Source organism: Bos taurus, chromosome 5 (genome assembly GCF_002263795.3).
Source record: "Bos taurus isolate L1 Dominette 01449 registration number 42190680 breed Hereford chromosome 5, ARS-UCD2.0, whole genome shotgun sequence".
Taxonomy (NCBI): domain Eukaryota; kingdom Metazoa; phylum Chordata; class Mammalia; order Artiodactyla; family Bovidae; genus Bos; species Bos taurus.
In genome coordinates this window covers 83,259,936-83,285,148 of record NC_037332.1, presented here as the reverse complement: position 1 = coordinate 83,285,148, position 25,213 = coordinate 83,259,936, and the positions used below count along the sequence as shown (strand labels likewise).

At 37.7% G+C, this 25,213-nt stretch overlaps 1 protein-coding gene across 3 annotated transcripts in view; it reads right to left on the bottom strand.

Annotated features, from left to right (window-relative positions):
• The window catches only part of ITPR2 (inositol 1,4,5-trisphosphate receptor type 2), a 591,729-nt gene that overhangs the window by 289,828 nt on the left and 276,688 nt on the right, over positions 1-25,213 (bottom strand). For all 3 annotated transcript variants that reach the window (XM_024991354.2, NM_174369.2, XM_059886107.1), the window contains 3 exon segments: positions 23,566-23,691; positions 9,963-10,091; positions 7,739-7,859 (listed from right to left, as the gene is read on the bottom strand). In XM_024991354.2, coding sequence (XP_024847122.1) covers positions 7,739-7,859; positions 9,963-10,091; positions 23,566-23,691 — 376 coding nt within the window.

The window sequence follows — 25,213 nt, the reverse complement described above, 5'->3', positions numbered from 1 at the left end:
ATACTCAGAGAAACTTGGATTTCAAATCCAGCTCTACTTATTAATCAGGTAAGTTATTTAACCTTTCTATGCCTAAAGTTCACCATCTGCAAAAATATCTAGCTCATGGATTACTGTCAGTCAACAACATTCAAAAACCAGCTATGTCAGAACCAGGCACATTTAAGCAGAAGCAATCAGTGAATAAAGCAAAATCCCTGATGTTGTAGTTTATATTCTAAAGGGAGAAGCAGACAACAAAGAGGTAAACAAACAAACAAGGTGCTTCCAAACACTGGTAAGGGCTAAGACGAAAATGAAACAGCAAGACAGGACGAGGGGTAGGAAGAAGCTGGAAAACTACATATGGAAAACTATATCTGGAACACTTCACTGAGCATTTAACGTTTGGACATGTCATCATATGGGAGAGAAGGATTCAAATAACGGGAATAGTACACGCAAAAGCCCTGGGATAAGAAAAAGGTTTACAGATGAGAAACGGAATGTAGGCCAGTGTGGGTGGATCAGAGATGAGGGTAGGGAAATGAGGGAAAGTAGTAGTAGATGGAACTCAGATGATGAAGGTCTTTCTAGGTCATGACAAGGAACAGGAACTTTTAGTGCAATGGAAAGTTTTACATAAATGACTGATATGACTTGATTTACATTTTAAGATCACTATAACTACTATATAGAGAATGGGTTGTAGCGAGACTCAGGTAGAGGTAGGGTATTCGGTAATGAGACTCTTCTGTAATCCATGTCATATCATGGTGCATTTGACAAGAGTGTCTGACCAGAGAACAAAAAAACTGATGGATTTTGGAAGTGGAACCAATAGAACCTACTACTGTATTTAACAGAAGTGACAAAAGGGAAGAGTCACATGTGACTCCTAAGGTTTTAAAAATGTACTAACTGTAAATAGTTATTCTTTGAAGTGGGACAAAAATCTGCCTCTTAGGGAGTTTCCTGGCAGTCCAATGGTAAGGACTTGGTGCTTCCAATGATTAGGACTTGGTGCTCCCACTGCCAAGGTTCAATCCCTGGTCAGGGAACTGAGATCCCATAAGTTGTGTGGCATGATCAAAAAAAAGAAAAAAAAATTTTTTTAATCTGCTTCTTGCAGTTGCCATATATTAATTATAATCTATTCCTGGGAACCTGTAAACAAAATCCATTCACACCTTCAAGTGTTGCAAGATAAGACTTCTTTTTTATTTGCCTAAATATTTCAAATGTTTTCAAACACTGTTAGGGGAAGCACACTGACTGAAACCACCCATCCAGGCCAGGCACCATAGTAACCATTTGCATGCGTTGTTTTACAACAGGAGGTCCTGGTAAGGAACATGGAACAAAAAAGCCACCACCAACCGGAAGAGTTTGGGAAAGGTCAAAAGGAGACACTGCCTGTGCAACCACCTCCCAGCATCCTTCTCACTGGCATCCTTCTTGGCTGAACAAGGTGTGCACCACCAGGAAGGACTCTGAGTCAGAATGATTGGCTGAAGACAACCTGGAAACTAACCCCATCACCATAAAACTGCGAGCCACGAGCCACATGGCTGAGCAGTTCTTCTGGTTTCCCTTACCCTACTGCTCTCCATCTGGGCACCCTTTCCCAATAAAATCTCTTGCTTTGTCAGCACATTTGTCTCCTTGGACAATTCATTTCAAGTGTTAGACAAGAGCCCAGTTTCGGGCCCAGAAAGGGGTCCCCCTTCCTGCAACATCATTACATAAGTAAGGGAAGTTTAGATCCCTTTAGTACCACAGATGCTTACTTCTGAATGCTTTCATTTTGATGATGTGTTTTTCCATGAAGCATATCCACCAACAAACAAAAAAAAAAGATGCGGTCGACCCAGCACTCATTGGAAAAGACCCTGATGCTGGGAAAGATCAAAGGCAGGAGGAGAAGAGAATGAAAGAGGATGAGATGGTTGGATGGCATCATCAACTCAACAGACGTGAGTTTGAGGAAGCTCCGGGAGACAATGAAGGACAGGGAAGCCTGGCATGCTGTAGTCCATGGGCTTGCACTGAGTTGGACATGACTTGGTGACTGAACAACAAAAACCCATCACAAAGCAGAATTTGCTTTTTACTTTTTCATCTTAGACAATAGCTTTTATTAATGTATTTTTCACAGACATTTCATAGTAGTTGTCCCTCAAAATCTAGTAGATTAATACTTAGCGATGGTGTAAGCTAGGATAAAGTTAAGACTGTAAGAAAAGTATAAATGGTCAAATGGGGATGAGTTCAGATCCGGACCTGTAAGTCAGAAATGGCTTTAATGGAGGAATTTGAACAATAAAAATTTTCAAGTAATGGAAAAGATACTGACAACTGGCAATGGTGGAAACTGGAGAGAAAAAGAGACTTATTATGTGAGAAATATCTGGGGCAGGATATCCAGTTCTCTGTGTGGGGGTGAGAAGCAGTAAGCAACAAGTCAAAAGAGGAGGCAGGGCTGTGCTGGCAAGGCCACAAATGTGCAATGAGGAATCCATCCTAGTTTATTGGACAAAGGGATGCTGCTGAAGGCTGAGAATTTTGTTGTTGACATTTTTAAAACAACAGAATTTCACATCAAGATTATTCTGGTAGCATATTTTTTTAAGCAAGGAAAGAACACAGAATGCCTATATGGTCCAAAAAGGATGCAAAGAGGGGTCAAACTAGGCCATTATGGAGTAGGAGAAGGGGATAAATGCAGACAGACAGTTTCCTAACTGTTCAGTTGGAAACAACAAATGAGGAAGTGGAAGGAAATATGCTCGCCATTTGCAGTGCCGTGGATGAACCCAGAAATTATCATACTAAGTGAAGTGAGTCAGACAGGGAAAGACAAATATCATATGATATCACTTATATGTGAAATTCTAGAAAATGATGTAAATGAACTTCTTAACAAAACAAAAACAGACTCACAGACACAGAAAAAAAAAAATTAATGGTTCTCCCAACAGATCACAGAAGAAATCAAAAAGGAAATCAAAATACGCATAGAAACAAATGAAAACAACCCAAAACCTACGGGATTCAATTCAGTAAAAGCAGTGGTAAGAGGAAGGATCACAGCAATACAAGTTTACCTCAAGAAACAAGAAAAACATCAAATAACCTAACTTTACACCTAAAGCAACTAGAATAAGAAGAAATTAAGAATCCCAAAGTTAGTAGAAGGAAATAAATCATAAAAAATCAGAGCAGAAATAAATGAAAAAGAAACAGAGGAGACTACAGCAAAATCAACAGAACTAAATGCTGGTTCTTTGAGAAGATTATAAAATAGGCAAACCATTAGCCAGATTCATCATGAAAAAAGGGAGAAGAATCAAATCAATAAAATTAGAAATGAAAATGGAGAAATCATGACAACACGGAAATACAAAGGATCATGAGACTATGAGCAACTATACGCAATAAAATGGACAACTTGGAAGAAATTAACGAATTCTTAGAAAAATACAACCTTCCAAAACCGAACCAGGAAGAAATAGAAAATCTTAACAGACCCATCACAAGCATGGAAATCGAAACTGTAATCAAAAATCTTCCAACAAACAAAAGTCTAGGACCAGATGGATTCACAGGTGAATTCTACCAAAAATTTAGAGAAGAGCTAACACCTATCCTACTCAAACTCTTTCAAAAAATTGCAGAGGAAAGTAAACTCCCAAACTCATTCTATGAGGCCACCATCACCCTAATATCAAAACCAGACAAACATGCCACAAAAAAAGAAAACTGCAGGTCAGTTATCACTGATGAACATAGATGTAAAAATCCTCAACAAAATTCTAGCAAACAGAATCCAACAACATATTAAAAAGATCATACATCATGACCAAGTGGGCTTTATCCCAGGGATGCAAGGAGAACAGACTTCTGGACTCTGTGGGAGAAGCTGAGGGTGGGATGATTTGAGAGAATAGCACTGAAACATGTATATTACTATGACCAGTCTAACTTCGAAGCATGAAACAGGGCACTCAAAGCTGGTGCACTGGGACAACCCAGAGGGATGGGATGTGGGGGGGGCGGAGGGGAGGTTCGGGACGAGGGGACACATATACACCCATGGCTGATTCATGTCAATGTATGGCAAAAGCCACTACAATACCGTAATCAGCCTACAATTAAAACAAATAAATTTTTAAAAATAAATAAAGATAATATATTTTTTAAAAAAGAAAACAAATTAATGGTCATAAAGGAGAAAAGTGGCAGGGGCAGGGGGAGTGATAAACTAGGGAGTTTGGGATTAACATATACATACTACTGCACATAAAACCTTAATAGATAACCAAAGATTCTACTATATAGCACAAGGAACTGTATTCAATAAACTGCAATAACCTATAATGGAAAAGAACCTGAAAAAGTGTGTCTGTGTGTGTGCATGCACAACCGAACCACTTGGCTGGGCACCTGAAACACTGCAAATCAGGTATATTTCAATTTAAAAAAAAAACACGCTTTCACACAAAGATAAAACTGAGATTTTATACCAAAGCATCCTTCCAAACCTACTTTGATTATTGACTTAAGATATTTTTTGGACTTCCTTTCACATGTGTCTCTATAGCATACAAAAAGAGACTAAAATTTCCTGTTAAATCATAAAGAGTAAAGGAAATGGTAGAAAAAGAAGTCCTGTAACATAGAAATAAATTCTATTCTTAAACTGCAGAGTTTCAGTGACTGTTTTAAACTTCCAAAGTTGTGCCACCCTGCTCTGCAGGAACTGGCCTGACTACATGGGGAACAACACTAGAATTGCAACTCAGATGGAAAATACAGCATGGCATCTCACTTGTGGCTCAGAGCTCTTCATCTCTCAATTTGTAAGTGGTATGAACAGCATACCCTCCATGCCCCATGTTTTCCCCCATTGTATTTGCTGAATATCAATGCTTAGGGAAGAAGAGGAGGAGACAAAAAGGAAGTGAAAAAAAAGGGGGGGAGGAGAAAGAGGAAAGGGGAGAGAAGAAGCAGGAAGATGAGGAGGAAAAAGGGAGACTGCCTTAAAATGTAAAATACAGAAATATACCCAGCAAAGACAATGCAAAAAAAAATTCCTTTGTAAAAACAAATCATTATATTTCTTTGCCTTTCCTTTAGATTATCTTTTGATGGTTAGTATATTTCCCAGCTGACTGGGTCAAAATGAAAATGCTTTTAATATTGTTTTATTACAATTTGAGATCTATTATTAAAAACTCACAAGTTACAGGAAAGCATGGACAATAGAACCATTCTACCCCCAAGCAATAACCTGTGTTAATACTTTATTTATATCCTGCTGGACCCTTTGCCCTGTGCATCTTTTCAAAACAAAATTTAGGTTCTCTTTTGTGTTCTTTACTTTTGACAGTACGTAGGATAGCCTGGGCTTCACTGTGGCTCAGATGGTAAAGGATCGCCTACATTGCAAGAGACCTGGGTTTGATCCCTGAGTCAGGAAGATCCTCTGGAGAAGAGAACGGCAACCCACTCCAGTATTCTTGCCTGGAGAATTCCAGGGACAGAGGAGCCTGGCGAGCTATAGTCCATGGGGTCACAAAGAGTCAGACATGACTGATAGACTAACCCTTTCACTTTCACGATGGCCTCTTCCTTTTCTTCTGGAACAATTCTGTCCTAGGCCTTCCCTTGTGGCTCAGCTGGTAAAGAATCTGCCTGCAATGTGGGAGACCTGAGTTCAGTCCCTGGGTTGGGAAGATCCCCTAGAGAAGGGAAAGGCTATCCACTCCAGTATTCGGGCCTGGAAAATTCCTTGGACTGTACAGTCCATGGGCTGCAAAGAGTCAGACACGACTGAGCTATTTTCACACACATTCTATCTTAAAACCAGGAGAGGGAGCAGAGCAAAGTCAAGTGCCAATGCTGGGCAAGGAGGCATTAGGGGCTGAGGTGGTCCAGAGTGTTCGAACCCAGAAAGGAGTGGGAGGCATGTGCCTAGGAGGCACCCTGGAACGGAGAATCAGACTTAGGTAAGGAAGCTGTCCACACTGGTGGACAGCCTGGCACGGTGACAAATGTGATAAGGGTATCCGTGCTAACGAGCGACCCAGCACAGAGTCAGAGGCCATGGGCAAGACAGCAATAGCCTGACGGGGGCTGTGGCAACCAGTGGGATGTGAGGAGGAAGCTTCCACAAGAAGGAGGCAGAGGCTAAGCTGTCAGAGGACACAGCCTTGTGGGGTGTGGCCCTGCAGAGGGTGTCTAGGCCCAAGCAGACGGGGTAGAGAGTGTATGCAAAGGAGTCCCATTTGAAAGCAGTAAAATTATAAACTGTGGAGAACTGGCATCCTTACAAGTTGAATTTTATAATCCCCAAATAGTAGTTTTTTATTAAATCTTATAAATTTAACATAATTTAAATAAATCCATTGATTAAATTTAAATAAAATCCATTTGCTAAATTAAAAATTAAGTTAAAATCATTTATTAAAAATTCAAACAAATCATTTATTAAAATCTTTTATAGCCCTCAAAATAGCAATATAATTTTACTCCCATGTTTCTTATTTTGCCTAAAATATTATTTTTATTGTGGTGACATATTTTTTCAAATGTATTCTCTCTTTGGGATATACAGAAGATCTACCAAGTTTAATACTTATTAACAATTTACAATCACCTAGATGAACTCTATTCATCTTTTATTTCTAATAATTTTCAATTGATCCTCTTAGGTTATAAATCCTTTGAATGTATTCAAATAAAATTGGGCCATCATTACATTTTGTCAATATTAAATTACTTAAACCAAATTGCACATGGGGAGAAGAGACTAAAATACTTCAAGTGGCCATTAATTAGTTAAACCATTTATTCATTTATCAAATATTTACTGAGCACATACTATAATCCTGGCCAAGTTAACTGATCTAGATAATTCTGCTTCCCCAGCTGTAAAATGTAAATAAGCCATGAGCCTATTTAAGGATTAAATGAGATAATACATGTAAATTGCTTAGCATGGCAAATGGTGTATGCTGAAATATGTCAGCAGTGATGATGATCAGAATAACGAAATACACTATAAGCTGCCCTTTCCAATGCCTGCAATGCCTGCAGAACCACCATTAGCTGAGAAGAATGATTCAGCTCCTGTTTGTTTTCTGAAGGCCAGTCCAGTCTATATTTCTTTTCCCTCCTCCTTTCTGCCATCTAGAACAGTCCAAATTTACTTCAAAAAAAAAAAAAAGGAGAGAACTCTAAAAAATACTGTCTAGAATGCACTAACCTTCCCTTAAGTGTTATTCTTTGGAATTCCATTTTATCTGTAATTTCTGAAGCCTCCTATAGATAATAGAGGCTCAAATAAATATGGATAGATTTCACACAAAATTAGCAAACTAAAAACCCCTCAAGAGGTCCTACTACAAATATTAATATATTAGGCTACTTAACAGACAGTTCCATAATAAAATCTCAGATAACAAAAACAAACTCATTTGTGTAATATTCTACTGAGCTATATTAAAGCACTATATAAAATATTAATTTAAGGTTAGAAATATAATTTAAAAATAAGTATTTTAAAATATTTAAAATGAAGAAATTTAATAATTATAATCTCCTCCCTAAAAGGATGCGATGTTCAGAATCGTTTGCTCATCTCTGTTCTTCACCTTTATAGAAGTCACACAAGCTACTTTATACTGCCTTTTAGACAAAAGCCTGATTTCTTTTACATAATGTGAAGTAAGTAAAATCTGACACTCCAACTTACCCACTTCAGCCAAAGTTCTGATACAGGACTCCACTGAGGCTTTCTGGGCTGGATTTGGCCAGGTGCAATTATAAATTCTGAAGGCAGACTGGAGCAGCTGAATAAAAACTGGCTGATGTGTCTGAAAACAGAAAGAGGCCAACAGGTCATCAGACCATTAACCCTCCTGATGCGATATCTACTCATTATGAAAACAGGTCCATCAAAATAAAATACAATCTTGTCTTTTAAGTTTCAGTGCTATTTAATGAACATCTCATTCAGCAGATATTTATTATGTACTCATTTCATGACAAGAACCACATTAGACACTATAGAAAATTCATTATTTTACCTATATTCTTAATCTGGAAAATATGACATTTCTTGAAGCCAATGATATGAATTTAAGTATACTTTTATAATTTCTGGTTTATTTCCAAGTATAAACAGAACATGGATTAGAAAATGGAAACCCATTCCAGTATTCTTGCCTGGAAAATTACATGGACAGAGTAGCCTATTGGGCACAGTTCATGGGGTCACAGAGAGTCAGACACGACTGAGCAACCAAGCATGCATAAATAGAACAGGTGCTTTGGGTTTATTTGTTTGTTTTATTTTTTTTTTTTTCTTTTTTTCTAATTTTATTTTATTTTTAAACTTTACATAATTGTATTAGTTTTGTCAAATATCATAATGAATCCGCCACAGGTATACATGTGTTCCCCATCCCGAACCCTCCTCCCTCCTCCCTCCCCATACCATCCCTCTGGGCCGTCCAGTGCACCAGCCCCAAGCATCCAGCCTCGTGCATCGAACCTGGACTGGCAACTCGTTTCCTACATGATATTGTTTGTTTTATTGATTGTATGTTTAGGTTTCATATGATGAGCAAGTAGAGGAGACAGCAATTTTGACCTACAAAAACAATTTTACATGATTTTAACAGTCCAAAAGTTTTCTCTAAAAAGGTATAACTGAAATAGCATTTTTATAAGAGCAATATACAATCACTGTAGAATATTTGGTAACCAAACAAATGAAAATCACCAATAATCCTAACAAGTAAAGATAATCAGTATCAACATTTTTTTTTGTAGTGTTATTTTTATTTTATTTTTTAAATTTTATTTTATTTTTAATATTTACATAATTGTATTAGTTTTGCCAAATATCAAAATGAATCCACCACAGGTATACATGTGTTCCCCATCCTGAACCCTCCTCCCTCCTCCCTCCCCATACCATCCCTCTGGGTCGTCCCAGTGCACATGTAAAATATCATGTATGAAACGAGTTGCCAGTCCAGGTTCAATGCACGATACTGGATGCTTGGGGCTAGTATCAACATTTTTACAGTAATTACTTACTGAGTTTTTCTATGTATATATGCACATATATTCTTTACACACACAAACCTGGAGGATACTATAATGCAATTTTGTGGCCTATTTCACTTTATACTGCTTTGTGATTATTTTCCTTAGTCATCAATTTTTCTTTTAAACCCTGACTTTTAATTGCGATATAATAAGCCATCTATAGATATACCACAATATATTTAGCTAATCTCCTGCTTGAGGACATTTGAGGTTGACATCAAATTTTAAGTATTTATAAACGAAAGTGAAAGTGTTAGTCACTCAGTCGTGTCATGGACTGTACGCCACCAGGCTCCTCCGTCCGTGAAATTCTCCAGACAAGAATAACGGAGTGGGTTGCTATTTCCTTTTCCAGGGAATTTTCCCAAACCATAGATGGAACCCAGGTCTCCCACACTGCAGGCATTTTCTTTTCCATCTGAGCCACCAAAGTAGTTAATTTCCTGCTTGTGAACATTTAAAGTTGACATCAATTTTTAAGTATTATAAATACTTCAGTGCAAATCTTAGTATATAAATCCATGCTAATTCTTTCAGGATTTACTAAATTGGAATTATTGAGTCAAAATGTCTACCCATTTATGGAATCATACCAGTTATTTTGACACATGGTAAAGAGTCAATCAACAGTTGTGAAAGTTCCTATTTTGCTTAGAGCAAAAAGAATTCAGCTTGAAGTTTCATTTATTGAAAATAAAGATTGGGAAACTCAGAAAGGGGTATAACAGTGAATACTATGAAAGAAGACTGATCTTTAGAAGGGTAGAAAAGGACTTTATGCCATATTAAATTTTTTTTCACTCTAATAAGGTACAGAAATTCTGTGTGACAGGATGCTTTTTACTTTTTGGTAATGTTACCTGGAGGCTGGTACTGTTGTCTGAAAAGGGTGAATTAAAGAAGCCGCTCACAATGTTCATTATTGACTCAGTAACACACTTCTCCAAAAAGGTGTCTGCATGCTTCCTGTCTGTGGTTGTGTTGCAAACCTGGAAAGACAAGCCAAACAACTCAGTGTGTTCTTTATAACTCAATATTGGAACCTTCAAAAATCGTCCTGAAATGGTAATTGATAATATTTCTTCTGCTTTTGAAAGTTGCTTTGAATAAAAATATTCCTGCCTAAATCCATTCCAAGTTTATCATCAGTAGTAGCTTTGCCTTTAAGTTTGGTTGTTATTTCACAGACCACCGCCCCTTCTTCCTGATCTGCTTCTCTTTCCTTCTGCACACAGCCTTCTCCCTCCATCCTCAAGCCTGACTTGCTGGAAAATACTTTTCCACTTGATGTGAGGAAAATAAAGAGGAAACAGCCATTATAAGTACAAGAAAGTGGTGAAGGTGATTACTGATGGCTCACATCTCTATACATTTTCACCTCTAATAACTGGCCCATATGGGAGGACGCGAACACAGAAAATACCTGGAGAGGAAAACAGAAACATAAGAAAAAGTCAAACCCTTGCCAGCAATTTTGACTTGTTCGTCCACAGATTATCTGGTAAGCTCAGAGGATCTGTGCTCGTGCCTTCTTCTCCGAATCGGCTAAGCGACAAGAGACGATTCTAAAGCAAAGGGAATATCAACAAAGACTGCGGGCTCTGACCTTCATGTGGGAGTAAATGAGGCCAAAGTTGGTTATCCTGCTAAACAAACTGTAAATTTCCAAGCATGTCAGAGTAGACAAATTGCAAAAGCTAAGATACACAATTGAAACTAAATGAGTTGGGTGGTAGGAAAAAAAATGGAGTTAAAAAAATAAAAAGAAGTGAGCAAGGGAACATAGGCTGTGAGAAAAGACTCAAGGACGGGGCAGAGAGAACATTTAAATATTCACAAGATTACAATGGGTCAGTATGGTGGCCAGATGTTCCAGATGTTCTTAGACAGTTCCCAATTTTTACATAATTTATTTTTTCAATAAGGTGATTAATCAAAAGAGTAAGGAAATATAATTTAATCAGATAGTCCTTTAATACCCTGCACACAAGTAAAATCACCAAAGAGAAAAACTCCCTTCTCAAACTGTGTGTCCCAGTGTTTTGGTTTGGAAAATAAGTCTTCACTAAAAGGAGAGAGAAGAAAGGGTACAGGGTTTGTTTTGCTACATCACTTTCCCTCCAGTCAGGGCATCTCACTTTTTTTCCATCTATTAAATGACACCTGCCTGACAGGGGTGTTAACAGAACTAAAAGGTTTTCAGTGCGTTCCCAGGTAGCTTAGTGGTAAAGAAATCGCCTGCCAATGCAGGAGACACAAGAGACACGGGTTTGATCCCTAGGTTGGGAAGATCCCCTGGAGGAGGAAATGGCAACCTACTCCAGTATTCTTGCCTGAAGAATCCCATAGACGGAGGTGCCTGGTTGGCCACAGTCCATGGGGTCACAGAGTCGAACACAATCGAGCACACACACACAGTCTCATAGCTATGTAGGGAATGATGCAATTAATGGCAATAAATTATGCTGTTATATCATCTTTTAGTTATTGTTTTAGCACAAAATGCAATGCCTGATAAATACAAAATGATCAATAAATGTTTATGAAATGAATGACCAATTAATTTTTAAATGAAAGAATAATAGAGAATAAGAAAGGATTCATTTTATCTTAGGTTAACTAAGGCTTAGATTTTATTTGTGGAACATCTAACCTTGGATTAAAATTTAATGTGATCACTGAACTAATATAAAATTGATTTTCCCATGATGGATATAAAGTAGGATTTATTTCACTTAATATCTTTACAGCACTGGCTCTTATGGTGATTTTTTCTGATACACAGGATAAAAATACATTAAATCCGGGTAGGTGGTTAAAAATTCCACCATAACCAACCCACGGATGCTTCTTCCTCATCAAGGAAGAACAGCTGACATTTCACCAATTGAATGGGGGTATTTGGAGCTACCATAGAATCACATTGCATTATCTGCAGCTGAACATTTGCTAAAGAATCCCCCAGATTTGCTTTAGTCTGTGGACAAATGAAAGGAATCTACTTCTAGATGAAGGCTTTCCTCAAAATCCTGGTTGTGGAAATTCTAGGTTTACAACTGTGTGGAACCTATTTCTCAATTTATTTGGACAAGAAATTCACATAAATCATTCAAGACACTTTTTCTGCCACAGATGAATGCCAACTTTTTCACCTCCAGAGCCTGCATCTTACATTGTGATGTTAAGGGCGGGCAGTCTCTTTCCCATAAAGATTAGAAATAGCTCAAAAAAAAAATCACATTAAATTAATTATATATATAATACATGTGTTTTTAAAGTTTCTGTTTGCAGACATTATTCATATACTATTATTTCCTATCAAATATTCCTATGTACCATCAATATCTAAACACTTATTTCAAAAGGTTATTGCATAGATTCCACTCTAATGCACCATTATGCTTTAATCTGTTTTTGGAGGAAGTTGAAGTGTGTTAATTGCTCAGTTGTGTCTGACTCTTTGCAACCCCATGTACTATTGCTTGCTAGGTTCCTGTGCCCATAGAATTCTCCAGGCAAGAATACTAGAGTGGGTAGACATTCCCGTCTCCAGGGGATCTTCCCAACCTAAGGATCAAACCCAGGCATCTTGCATTACAGGCATATCTTTACTGTCTGAGCCACCAGGGAAGCCCAATCACAGTTTAAATGTCTCCCCAAATCTCTGGTATATATCATTATTTTTTTAATATTTTAATTTAATTCTATAAGAATGATTCTCGATTTGTAATGTGCTTTACACTGGGGAAAAAAATCCACCTTTGTTATCCTTTCCAAGAAAAAAATCCATCTTTTGAAATATCTGTCCTCATCTACTTTCAGATGAATTTTACCTTACATCAGTCAAGTTTCACGGACTATCACTTAGGGACATGAACTATTAAATTAAAACTAAGTATTAGACTAGGAATTAGAACAGTGAACCAAAAAAAGGAAAAGAAAAGTCTATACTCTATTAGAACTCTAATTCTAATCAAGAGATACACCATAAATAAATTAACAAACATATAAGTGGTAAAAATAGAGAAAAAAAATAGGCTCCTGAGAAAAATAAAGAGCAAGTAGTACAGGAAATGCAGCAGGAGGAGTAGGTATAGGGAAGGATTACTATTTTATCTATTAATACATTGCTTGGAGAACTTCTCTGTATAAGGCCACATTTTAACAAAGAACTGAGGAAATAGCCATGGAAGTTTCTGGGGGAAGAGCAAATAAAAATCTGTCTCCACAGACAGACACACAGTAGGCACTTAAAACTGTTGGTTAAACAAATTGATATTAAGTGTAATTTCTAGATATAATTATTTCTGAAACTTCTCCTCTTTTATATATGATGTCCCTTCTCTCTTGTGCTCTAAAAGTGATTGATATCTTTCAAAGATGACAGACTGAGCTAAATAAGTTATCATATATATGCTGGAGCAGCCCTGTCCATAGGATTATCTGCAATGATAGAAAACTATATCTGGCATGTTCAAGATAGTAACTAGGCATGTGCTTACTGAGCCCTTGAAATGGATTTTTTATTCTATTTTTTTAAGTTTTTATTGAATTTGTTACAATAGTGCTTCTGTTTTATGTTTTTTGGCTTTTGGGCCACAAGGCAGGTGGAATCTTAACTCCCTAACCAGGGATCAAACCCACACCCCCTGTATTGGAAGGCTCAGTCCTGACCACTAGACTGCCAGGAAATTTTTTTTTATTCTATTTTATCTAGCTAAAATTAAAATTTAAATGTGGCAAATTATTAACCTATCAGATAGGGCAGCTCACACCAGTAACATACCTTTGATGATACAGACCAAGGAATACAGATCTTAAAGTCATTTTTTATTCCTCATAGGCAGTAAAAATGTTTTTATAAATATCTGAGGTAATATCTCATATTTATTTTAACTTGCATTCTTTTATTTATGAGGCCAAAACTTTTTCAAACATTTGCTTTTTATACTTCCTTTTCATGTGAGTCATCTGTGCCTACACTCAATTGGCTTTCTTAGAATTTTAAATTCATTTATATTTGGCAAAACTAATACAATATTGTAAAGTTTAAAAATAAAATAAAATTTAAAAATAAAAATAAAAAAAGACAATATATATTGATGTTAAGATAGCAAATGTAGGAGCCCTGTAACAAAATAGAAAAATACAAAATGGAAAACAAAAACTATCCACAATCCTAAAATCCAGACAAAACCATGGTTAACATCTTGGAATCTTTTCTTCTAATCTTCTTGCTCTGCCCTATATATTTTACATAACTGAAATATTCCTGGGTAATCAGCTTTTTATTCTCCTTCTTATACTCATTACTCAATCATTAGCACTCTCATATCATTAAAAATCTTCAAAAAATAGTCACAGTGACACTATATCTTCAATCTTGCAGATATATCATAATTTGTTGAACCATTTCTCTATTAATTAAATATGTAAACTATTTCCTACTGTATTTTATTATGAAAGTATGTTGAACTTTCTTGACCATAAATCCTTGATATCATTGTTAATTATTTCCTGAGGACAGATTCTTGGAAGGTAAATTACTTGACACATTAAAAAGATATAAAGGCCTTTTTTTTAATGTACTACAAAAATGTGTTTTTAAAAGATAGCATAAATTTACTCTCATCAGCAAGATATGTGAACCAATATTTAGTATTATCCTTTTATCTTTTTATTTTTATACTTTGATAGTTATAAATTCGGAGAAGGCAATGGCAACCCACTCCTGTACTCTTGCCTGGAAAATCCCATGGGCGGAGGAGCCTGGTGGGCCTCAGTCCATGGGGTCGCGAAGAATCGGACATGACTGAGCGACTTCACCTTCACTTTTCACTTTCATACATTGGAGAAGGAAATGGCAACCCACTCCACTGTTCTTTCGTGGAGAATCCCAGGGACAGGGGAGCCTGGTGGGCTGCCGTCTATGGGGTCGCACAGAGTCGGACACGACTGAAGCAACTTAGCAGCAGCAGTTATAAACTAGATCTTATTTTCCTTTGTATTTTTTTAAAGTTATTAACAGTTGACTATTTTTTCAGGGATTTACTTGTATGTAACCGAGGAAATGCCTGGATTTGGCCCTTTTTATCATCAGATTGTTCGTATTTTTCTTATCAATACATATATATGTTTTCTGCGTAAAGATTATGAGCCTTTTTTTAATGTATGGTAACTTTTTCTATTTTTATGTTCTTTTATTTTTATGATGTTGAGATATATATATATATGTTTTACATTTTCAAATAGGGAAATGCTTTTTTCATAGCTAATTTCATCTACTGCATTTATGCTTAGAAATAACACTCTCATCCAAAGACAGATAAATATACACCTACACATCCAACCATTTTCATCATTTTACATTTATCTATTGCAATTTATACAATTATATGATGTATGGAGAGGAACTAAGTTCATTTCATCCCAAATAGCCAGGTCTTCAAATGTCATTTTGATTTAGTTCAAATCAACAATTTTTATTCAATGCCCTTATTTTATGCCAAGGACGTTCTGTGTACCTGGGATCTATCAGTGAACAACAAAATATATAAAAATCACTAACCTGATGAAGTTTATTATTACTAATTTAATAATCCAGGGGTGGGCAAACTACCATGGGTCAAATCTAGCCATATCTATTCATTTATATTTGTCTATGGCTCCTTTCCCTTCAGTAATTGTTGTAAGAGTTGTGATAGGAGCCTGAAAAGCTAAAATATTAACTATCCCTCTCTTGACCAAAAATAGTTTGCTAATCACTGAAAATGCTGGAAAATTACCCATCACTTCCCTACTAATAGGTGATTACTTATTATATCATAATATCTTATATAAATAAAAATCATTTTCTGGCTATTTAATTCCATTGATATGCCCATTTAATTCTGTGCTAAAACCACACTTTTTTCAGATTCACTTTTTAAATATTTTCAACTTCATATGAGATTCATCTATCCATCCCACAAATATCGGGAGGTCCTGGCAATCTAGTGGCCAGCACTTGATGCTTTCATTGCCCTGGCCAGGTTCAGTCCCTGGCTGAGGAACTGGGATTCCACAAGGTATGCAGTGCAGTCTAAATAAATAATAACACAAATACTGAATATCTATTATGTGTAAGACACTGTTCCAGGTCAGATATGCAGCAGTGAACCAAACAAAATCTCTGTTCTTCTTTTGTTGCAGCAGAAAGAAACACAAATACATTAAAAAAAAAAATCAGGTAAGGATAAGTTGTATAAAGAAAAATGAAGCAGTACTTCCCTGGTGGACCAGTGGTTGAGAATGTGCCTGCCAATACAGAGGACATGGGTCGATCCCTGGTCCAGAAAGATCCCACGTGCCACGGAGCAACTAAACCCGAGAGCTGCAACTACTCAAGCCCCAGCACGTAGAGCAAATGCTCGGCAAGAAGAGAAGCCACCACAATGAGAAGTCTGTGCACCAAAAGTAAGAGTAACCTGCACTCAGTGCAACTAGAGAAAGGCCACTTGCAGCAACAAAGATCCAGTGCAGCCAAAAATATATAGATAAAATTTTTAAGAAGAAAAATTAAGCTCAAGAAGAGGGTACAGAAGGAAGAGATTGTTCCTTAACATCGGGAAGTCAACCAAAGCCTCTCTGAAGACTTTAAGGGAGGGACCTCAAAGAAGTCATGAGGATGGAGCGTACCTGGAAATGAGTACATCCCAGGCAGATGCAGAGATGCTGAGAAGGGAGTGAGTTTGCCATATGTGAGGAGCAGCAAGGAGGCCACCAGAAGCAAAAGAGAGCTAGCCAAGGGGACAAGAGGACAGTGGGAAGCCAGGGTGGGGTTGGGGTGGTCATTGAACAGAGGAGAGTCCAATCATATACTGATTTTACTCTGTGAGGAGTCTGAGCAGAGGAGGAACCTGAACCAATGTTCTTTCTCTTTTTTAATCATTATGGCTGCTGTATAGAGAAAAGATGAAGGGAGGGAGCAAGAGTAGAAGCCCAGAAAAACAGCTACAGCAATTATCCAGATAAGACTTAATGGTACTTTGGTGCAGGGTGGCAATGATCAAAGTATTCAGAGGTAGTCAGATTTTGAATATTTTAAGGTTAGAGCTTGCAGAGTTTGCTAAAGGATTAAATTTAAGAGCAAGAAAATAAGATTTACAGATGACATCCAGATGTTTATGCCTGAATGCCTAGAATGAATGATGGCATTGCCATTTACTGAGATGCAAAAGACTTGAAAAGGAATTAATTTTTAGTGGGACATGAAAGTGAGTGAAGAGTTTGAGGTTCAATTGACAACTGGAGATGTCACATGGGCAGTGAGATATGTGAGACTATAAGAGGAATGACCCAAGCTTCGACCAGCCTGGGATTAAAGTTAGGAGAGCAGATGAAAACAGCAAGCAAGTGACTGTGGAGAGAGGAGGGAGCTAGTTTAAGGTTTGAGCCTGGCACACTTCAATATTTAGAAGCTAGGAAGATTCAGAGGAAATAGCAAAGGAGACTGAGAAGGAGTGGCCTGGTGAAGTGGAAGGCTGAGAGTAGGACTGATATCCTGGGGGCCAAGTGAGGTCATGTTTCAAGGAGCAAGTGATCAACTATGATAAATGCTAATGATGACCTGAAGAGTAGAAAGTGCTGTGCAGGACTGGGGCCAACCAATAATCAGTGAAGAAGAGTCAAACAAGTGTTTGCTCCACACGGGCACCACCATTATAAATTCATCATGAAAGATGAAAAGAAAAGCAGAATTACAGCTGAGGGAATGGTGCTACACACAAAATAATACTTATCGAATACTTAACATTCTTCACTTGCCTGCCGTGCTAGCTGTTGTTCAATCGCTAATTCATGTTTGACATCCTGTAACCCCATGGACTGTAGCATGCCAGGCTTCCCTGTCCTTCACTATCTCTTGGATTTTGCTCAGACTCATATCCATTGAGTCAGTGATGCTATCCAACAGGCTTTTTAGAAGGGACTTCCCTGGTGGTCCAGTGGTTAAGAATCGGCCTGCTAATACAGGGCACTTGAGTTTGATCCCTGATCCAGGAAGATCCTACATGCCACGGGGTAACTAAGCCCATGTGTCACAACTACTGAGCCCGCACACCTAAGGCCTGAGAGTCACAACTACTGAAGCCCATGTGACCTTGAGCCCATGCCCTGCAACAAGAGAAGCCACAGCAATGAGAGAAGCCCACACACCACAACTAGAGAGTGGCCCACAGCCAAACCAAAAATAAATAAATTTTAAAAAGAAGGCCTTAGAATGAGACTTTTTAATGGCTCATTCAACTTAAAAAAATGAAAATTATGGAATCAATTCATCAAGCAAAGAAAACCTATTCAATTCTATCAAATTAGAGAACCTAGAAAGTGTGTTTAAAAGTACATATACATTTTATCTTTACTGTTATTTCTTACCTATTTGGTAAGCCAAAGGGAGAAAATGCTCAAGTGATCTACTTGGAAATGAAATACTCTGATTTGTCTTGTTAAGCAGTGTTTGATGAGACAATGACATGACACTGTGGCAGGTGTGCCTCTAAGTTACTCCTCAGTCTAACTTCATGCCAGTGATGCCAGTACATCACTTAGAGTACTGTTGACCATTAGAGAACCTTGGAATTGATAGCAAAATTAGGAACATCTTCAAAAGGAAAAATAGTCTGAGGCTAACACTGACCACAGCTCACCCCTCTCCATGTGCCTTCTACTACTACTACTACTACTACTACTACTACTAAGTCGCTTCAGTCGTGTCCGACTCTGTGCAACCCCACAGACAGCAGCTCACTAGGCTCCGCCATCCCTGGGATTCTCCAGGTAAGAACACTGGAGTGGGTTGCCATTTCCTTCTCCAATGCACGAAAGTGAAAAGTGAGAGTGAAGTGGTTCAGTCGTGTCCGACTCTTCACGACCCCATGGACTGCAGCCTACCAGGCTCCCCCATCCATGGGATTTTCCAGGCTCTTGTACTGGAGTGGGGTGCCATTGCCTTCTCCGCCATGTGCCTTCTAATATGACTCAAATCTCCTGACTTTGCAACAACAATCAGTTATGAAGCAAAGAAAAGCATTTCTGCCTTACAAACACCGATTTTAGCTGCACTGACACAGAGGTCAAAGTGGGCTGTTGTTAAATGCTCTCTGTAAAAGACAGTAAGACAACTTTTCATAGGCCTAACAGCTTTGCTGTCTGTCTAAATCTGGTGTATTTATAGGACGTGGATGCTGGTTCTGTCAGAAAATCAGAATAGAATAAGTATATGAAACAGGCCAGTGCAAATAAATATTAAAAAAATAATAAAAATTTAAACAAATTTGGTTTAGTAAAAACTGTCTTTCTTGGGTCTTAACAAGATAAAAGACAAGGGAGTACAAACAGGAGCATGAAAGATACTAATTAAGGGGCTCTCTAGAGAACTTTACCAAGAGCAAACAAAAGAAACTTGGTGGTGCTGATTCCTGCGAAACATGAAGACAAAGGTGGAGGGTGCTATGAGGACCACCACACATTAATATTTCATTTGCCTTTTAAACAGGATTGCTCTCCAAATTTTTAACCATCAGCCTCGTGCTGGCTTGCGCTTCCCAGGTGGCACTAGTGGTAAAGAATCTGCCTGCTAATGCAAGAGACACAGAGACACAGGTTTGTTCCCTGGGTCAGGAAGATCCCCTAGAGGAGGAAATGGCAACCCACTCCGACATTTTTGCCTGAAGAAATTCCATGGAGAGAGGAGTCTGGCAGGCTATACAGTCTATGGGGTTGCAAACAGTCAGACACAACTGAGCGACTGAGCCTGTGCACACGTGCACACACATACATAGTTGGGCTAGTTGAACCCCGCCTGAAGCACTGGGTTCCATCCTGAATGCCATGTTTAAAACACTAACAAATTAGAGAGAATCCAAAAGTGTACTGCAAACAAGCCCAGAAATCTTAACGGAAGAGGAACCACTGAAAGTCATGGAGAAAACAATAGGAGACATGAGGGCTATCACAACATACTTGAGAAGTTACTGTGTGAAGAGCCCTGGATTCAGCACCCACAGGCCTTCCAGTTCTGTTACCAGCCAGGCCAAATATCCTAGGCGAGCAAATTAATCTCTTGGGAACTTGGAAGCAAAATTATCAGGTCAACCTAGATGATCTTAAGTTCCTTTAAGTTGTATACCTTTATCATTTCAAACTAGATCACTAACAAGGAGACTAGCAAACACCCACATCTTTTCTGAAATGAATCATCCTATGTTGCTACAAAAGGAAAAATAGGTAAAAAATTATAACATAAAAATTTGGATCAATATAAGACCTTTTAACAACTAAAGTTTTCTAGTAATGAAACCAGTTGTCTCCCCCAAAAAAAGAAGACTGAGGTCACTGTTAATGGAAATATACAGGCAGGTACTGAACTCTGAACTGCAACCCTGAGATTCTATGGTTCTTCAGGTCCAATTTACCAAATACCTTTCCTCCAGATTACCTTCACCTTGTCTCAGTGATGGAAATCAGCTGCCCCAGGATTTCAAAACTTTGTTATAACACCTGAATTTAGTACATCTCTACATCAGGTTGCTGTTGCCTGCATCCAGCTTCACCAACATGGCTTCTGGGTCTTGCCTGTGTTGGATGGTCCTCATTCAGGTCATCCTCCATATTATTATTGGGTCTTGGGGAAACTACTTGAAATTGCTTTAAAGGCTACATATAACCTTTTAATAATACCAGTGAAGTTACCATGATATGGATAAAATGGATGGTAGTACCAACTCTCTTACTAAGTGCCATGCCTGTGTTAAGACCTGTATACCCATTATCTCATTGAATCCTCCCAGTAACACTATAAAGAATGCATTATTATTGTATTGATTTTACAAATAAGGAAATTCAGCATCAGAGGGGTAGGTGTCTTGCCCCACAAGATAACTGAGCTATTAAGAGGCAGAATCTAAAGTAATTAGCCTCCAATTAAAATAAATAAATAAATATAAATAAATAAAAAGAAAAAAAAAGAGGCAGAATCTAAATTTTAACGCTGGTCTGGCTAATGCCTCTAAAATGCCTAGTCTTAACAATCCTGCCCTACTTCAGTGATTATCAAAGTGTGGTCCCTAAACCAGCATCTTCAGGACCACCTGAAAACTTGTTAAAAATGCAAAGACTTTCACTTACTGAATCAGAAACTATGGGGGTGGGGTCCAGCAATCTGTGCTGTATCAAACCCTCCACGTAATTCTGCTGCTTACTAAAGTTTGAGAATTACTGCTCTACTGAACTGAAAATTTGCCTAAAAGGCCACATTATACTTGCTTACCCATATACATATATATATATATATATATATATTTTTTTTTTTTTGCATTTGAATTTGAAAGTGTGTGGTAGCTCCTTAAACTTTGTTCAAGGGGAAAAGGACAAATCCTGGATATGGAAAGCCAGGTTTCCTGTCCCTTCCCTGACATAAGAAGGTTGATTCCTTGTCTTTCTCAATGAGGGGATAAGAGAGTTCCTGCCTGACATATAAACAAGAGGGAGGGAAACAAGAAGGAAAGAAAAAATGCTTTCTGCAGTATAGTTAAGCTATTGTGGTTAGACATAAGGACTGAACAGACCAAGAAGATCCTGAAATTCCCTTAGAGCCCTTAATACTAATAACACTATGTCTACTTAATCAGAATAAAATAAAAATCCTGCCTACACACACACTTTAAAACAAAAATGTACCCCTTAGCCTTATGAATAAACACATCAATGGAAAGACCGTTTCCAAGGTAGCATGATCAATGACAGTTATCATTAGCTTTCTTTGGTTTAAAAATAAAAATCCTGTTAGCTTTGCAGCTCATGCTGTCTAGAGTGTGACTCTGGTCTTTTCAACCTTATCTTTAGTCTGGAGCACTGTGCAAATCTGCAAATCAGTCTGCAATATTTTTACTATCTTCCCGCACATGTAATTTTAAAACTCAGCCATCAGCATGTAAACCGTTGTTCATTCCAAGGTCTCTGGAGATACTTGTGGCTAGTCATTTAGAAGTGCTTTCACAAGGTCACAAGGGTAAATGCAAGAGGTATGTCAGTGCTGTGTAAAACAGGATGAGTCCTCCACAGGTGCAGGTCTACCTGAGGAAGGTAACGAGCGGCTTTGAAGGTCTACAGAAATAAAGTAAAACGGGAACTGCTTTACTTCACGCACGTGTGAACACAGCGGAGCTCAAGCATACTCCCCCACACCAAAGTCGAAATGAATACATTCCACCTGCTAACCCTGACTAAATAGAAGAGTGCCTGGACTAGAATATGTGATTTATTCTATTATCTAAGATTGGTCCTGGGTGTCTGGGTCTGCAGTTGTTTCATTATATCCCCTTTGTCCTTCCTCCTTCCAGAAAGAACTGTAAGGAGGCAGTGAGATAATGGATAAAATCAGCATCCATCCATGTGGACTTCATTATTCCCCCTCCTTCACTACATCTTCAGTACATCTTAGTGAGACCCGTGTAAACTACAGCACTCAGGAATGTAGGAAGCCAAAGGCCTGGGACAGGCCACCGTAAGTCATAACAGGTCTAAGGAGTTAGCTATACATTATCTTCTATTAGTGAAACCCTTAATTGAACAGTATGTCCCATAATTTTAAAGGGGAAACTGAAGAAGATCCCCAGCCCCCTGTCAAAAAAAAAAGAAAGAAAGAAAAAGAAAAACCTAAAATAATAGAGTTTGGACATTTTGATAATTCAGTATGCTTAAAAGGGGCATAAAATATACTAACTAAAATTAAGTGCTATCAAAAATTCCTTCCTTCCTTTCTTCATTCATTCAGTCAATATTAACAGAACAAAAACATATGCTAGACAATATCCAGAAATGCCAACCAGCTACCTGTGTCCTTCCCAACCCTCAAAAAAAAGCCAAACATGAGAAAATGGACTCAAAGTAAAAAGCAGACTGCATTTTGGCTGACATGAGTAAAAACACCAGATGATTCAATTACTGGAACACACTCTCATAGGCAACAGTGGGCAGTGTTAGGTCCCAAACAGTATGGTCAAGTACCTACCTGCCTGAAAGCCACAGTCAAGGTCTTGTGAGATTCCTTCCACCTACAGTTTGTAATTGACATGAGGCTGAATATATTGATCTCTGCCAAATATCTTCTCTAACCAATGTAAGATGGCTACTAAAATTCTGTTTACCAGTAGACCAATATAATCAGCAGTAAAAATGAAAATGAACACCTTGTTGCCATATACACTGTACTGGCATTTTGTGTACATTAACTCATTAAATCTCACGCACAGTCTTGTGAAACTCAGTCACGACTTTTTAAATGTAAAGGATGACATCCAAACATAGCGGGTTTAATTTTAAGTTTTCATCTATTAATAGCTGCTTGATACTGTTTAGTCAAAAGCTACATCAACAAACATTACTAAACACGAAGCAGCATTTAATGGTCAAAGTATAACTTACCCTTGCCATATCCACCAAGAAGTTCTCAAATAATTTCCAAATGTGGTTACTTGTGTAGATTTCTTTCATTTCCACTTCTGTGTCCACGTAACAGTGATTAACAAAATTCACATAAGCAATTTTAACCTGTGCCAAGTTTCAAATATAAAAGAAAGTAAGTTTTTTCTTTTAGTTTTTTCTACAGTCTCCATTTTCAAATATCTATTAGGGACAGTTAAATAAAACTCTTATTTCCTATAATAAATTATAGTATGATTTGTGTCTACCCAGAGATCATGCCTATCTCCTTTCTTTTATCAAGATATTTCATCCCCTGACCCAGGGTAAACACATGACCTAGTACTCTGTTCCCCCGGGCCCAGTGACTGGTGTGAAAATGTGAACTTCATGTAAACCAAGTTTACATGACATATTTGAGACAAATGTCCCTTTCTCTCTCTCCCTCCCTCTACTCTCTCGCATCTCCCCACCTCCTTTTCCCTTCTCTATCTCTGTCATTCATTCATTCATATTCATCCTCTCTCTCTCTCTTCCTCTCTCTCATTGTCAAATGGAACAAGGTAAATCTGAACTCCAAGAAGCCTCTTCTCCATGTGTGTAGAGGAAAATTATTTATTTTATTTATTTATTTTTTGCTCAGAAAAAAAGGGCATGAGGCAAAACCACAAAGGAAAAGGGAACAAGAGACAGATGGCACTCTGACACTGCTTGAACCTCTTGACTCATCTGAACAACCATCCTTCAAATTTCCAAATACTGGAGCCAATATATAAAATTCCCGTTTAAAATTTAAACAAGTCTAAATTAGGTTTCTGTCCATTGCAACCAAGAGAGATCTAATACGACACTTAAATATGTTGACTAATACTATATTGCCATTCAAAAACAATTAAACTGCTATTTCTGAGAAGAAGCAGGCTCACAGTTTACAAAAAAATGATATTATTTTAAGATGTATTAAAGTTTTTTTTCCAGATTTAGCAAAACTCCTCATAAGAGACTGGGATGAGTCTCACCAACATATACCATTACTAAAGTGCGTAGGACAATAGTTTTTGTTTTTCTTTTCTTTTCTCTTTTTTTTCTCTCGCCTCGTCTTTCCTCTTTCTCTTTATGAAAATGTGATGAAGGCTATAAATCTCCCCAGTAAAAATCACATATATAAAAAAAATCAGGTAAACAGTTTCAGAGGATTCATAGAATCCAAGTTAGAACCAACAGGAATACAAGGCCAGATTTTATAGACTTAGAAGTTATCAGTACTTGACTGAGGTCTAAAACCTTCAACCACAGGGTGCCTGTGTCAAGGCTACATTACAGGGTAAGGAGGCGTCAGAATCTCCAGCATATCCTGCAATATCCTAATTTAATTTATCCTAATTTAATTCCCCAGCAATTCTACCAGATATAGACTATAGTTATTATACTCAAAATTGTGTAAACTGACAATGAGAAAGGTTAAGTAACCTGCTGGAATCAGTCACACAGGTAGAAAGTAACTGATCCAAGATTCTGACTCATTCTTCAACCCATTCACTCATTCACTCAAAACATATTTATTAAACGTAGGTCCAGGCTCAGAGAATATAATGGTAACTATAAACAGACCCAGCTGTTACTCTCACTGAGCTTATAATCTTGGTAAAGA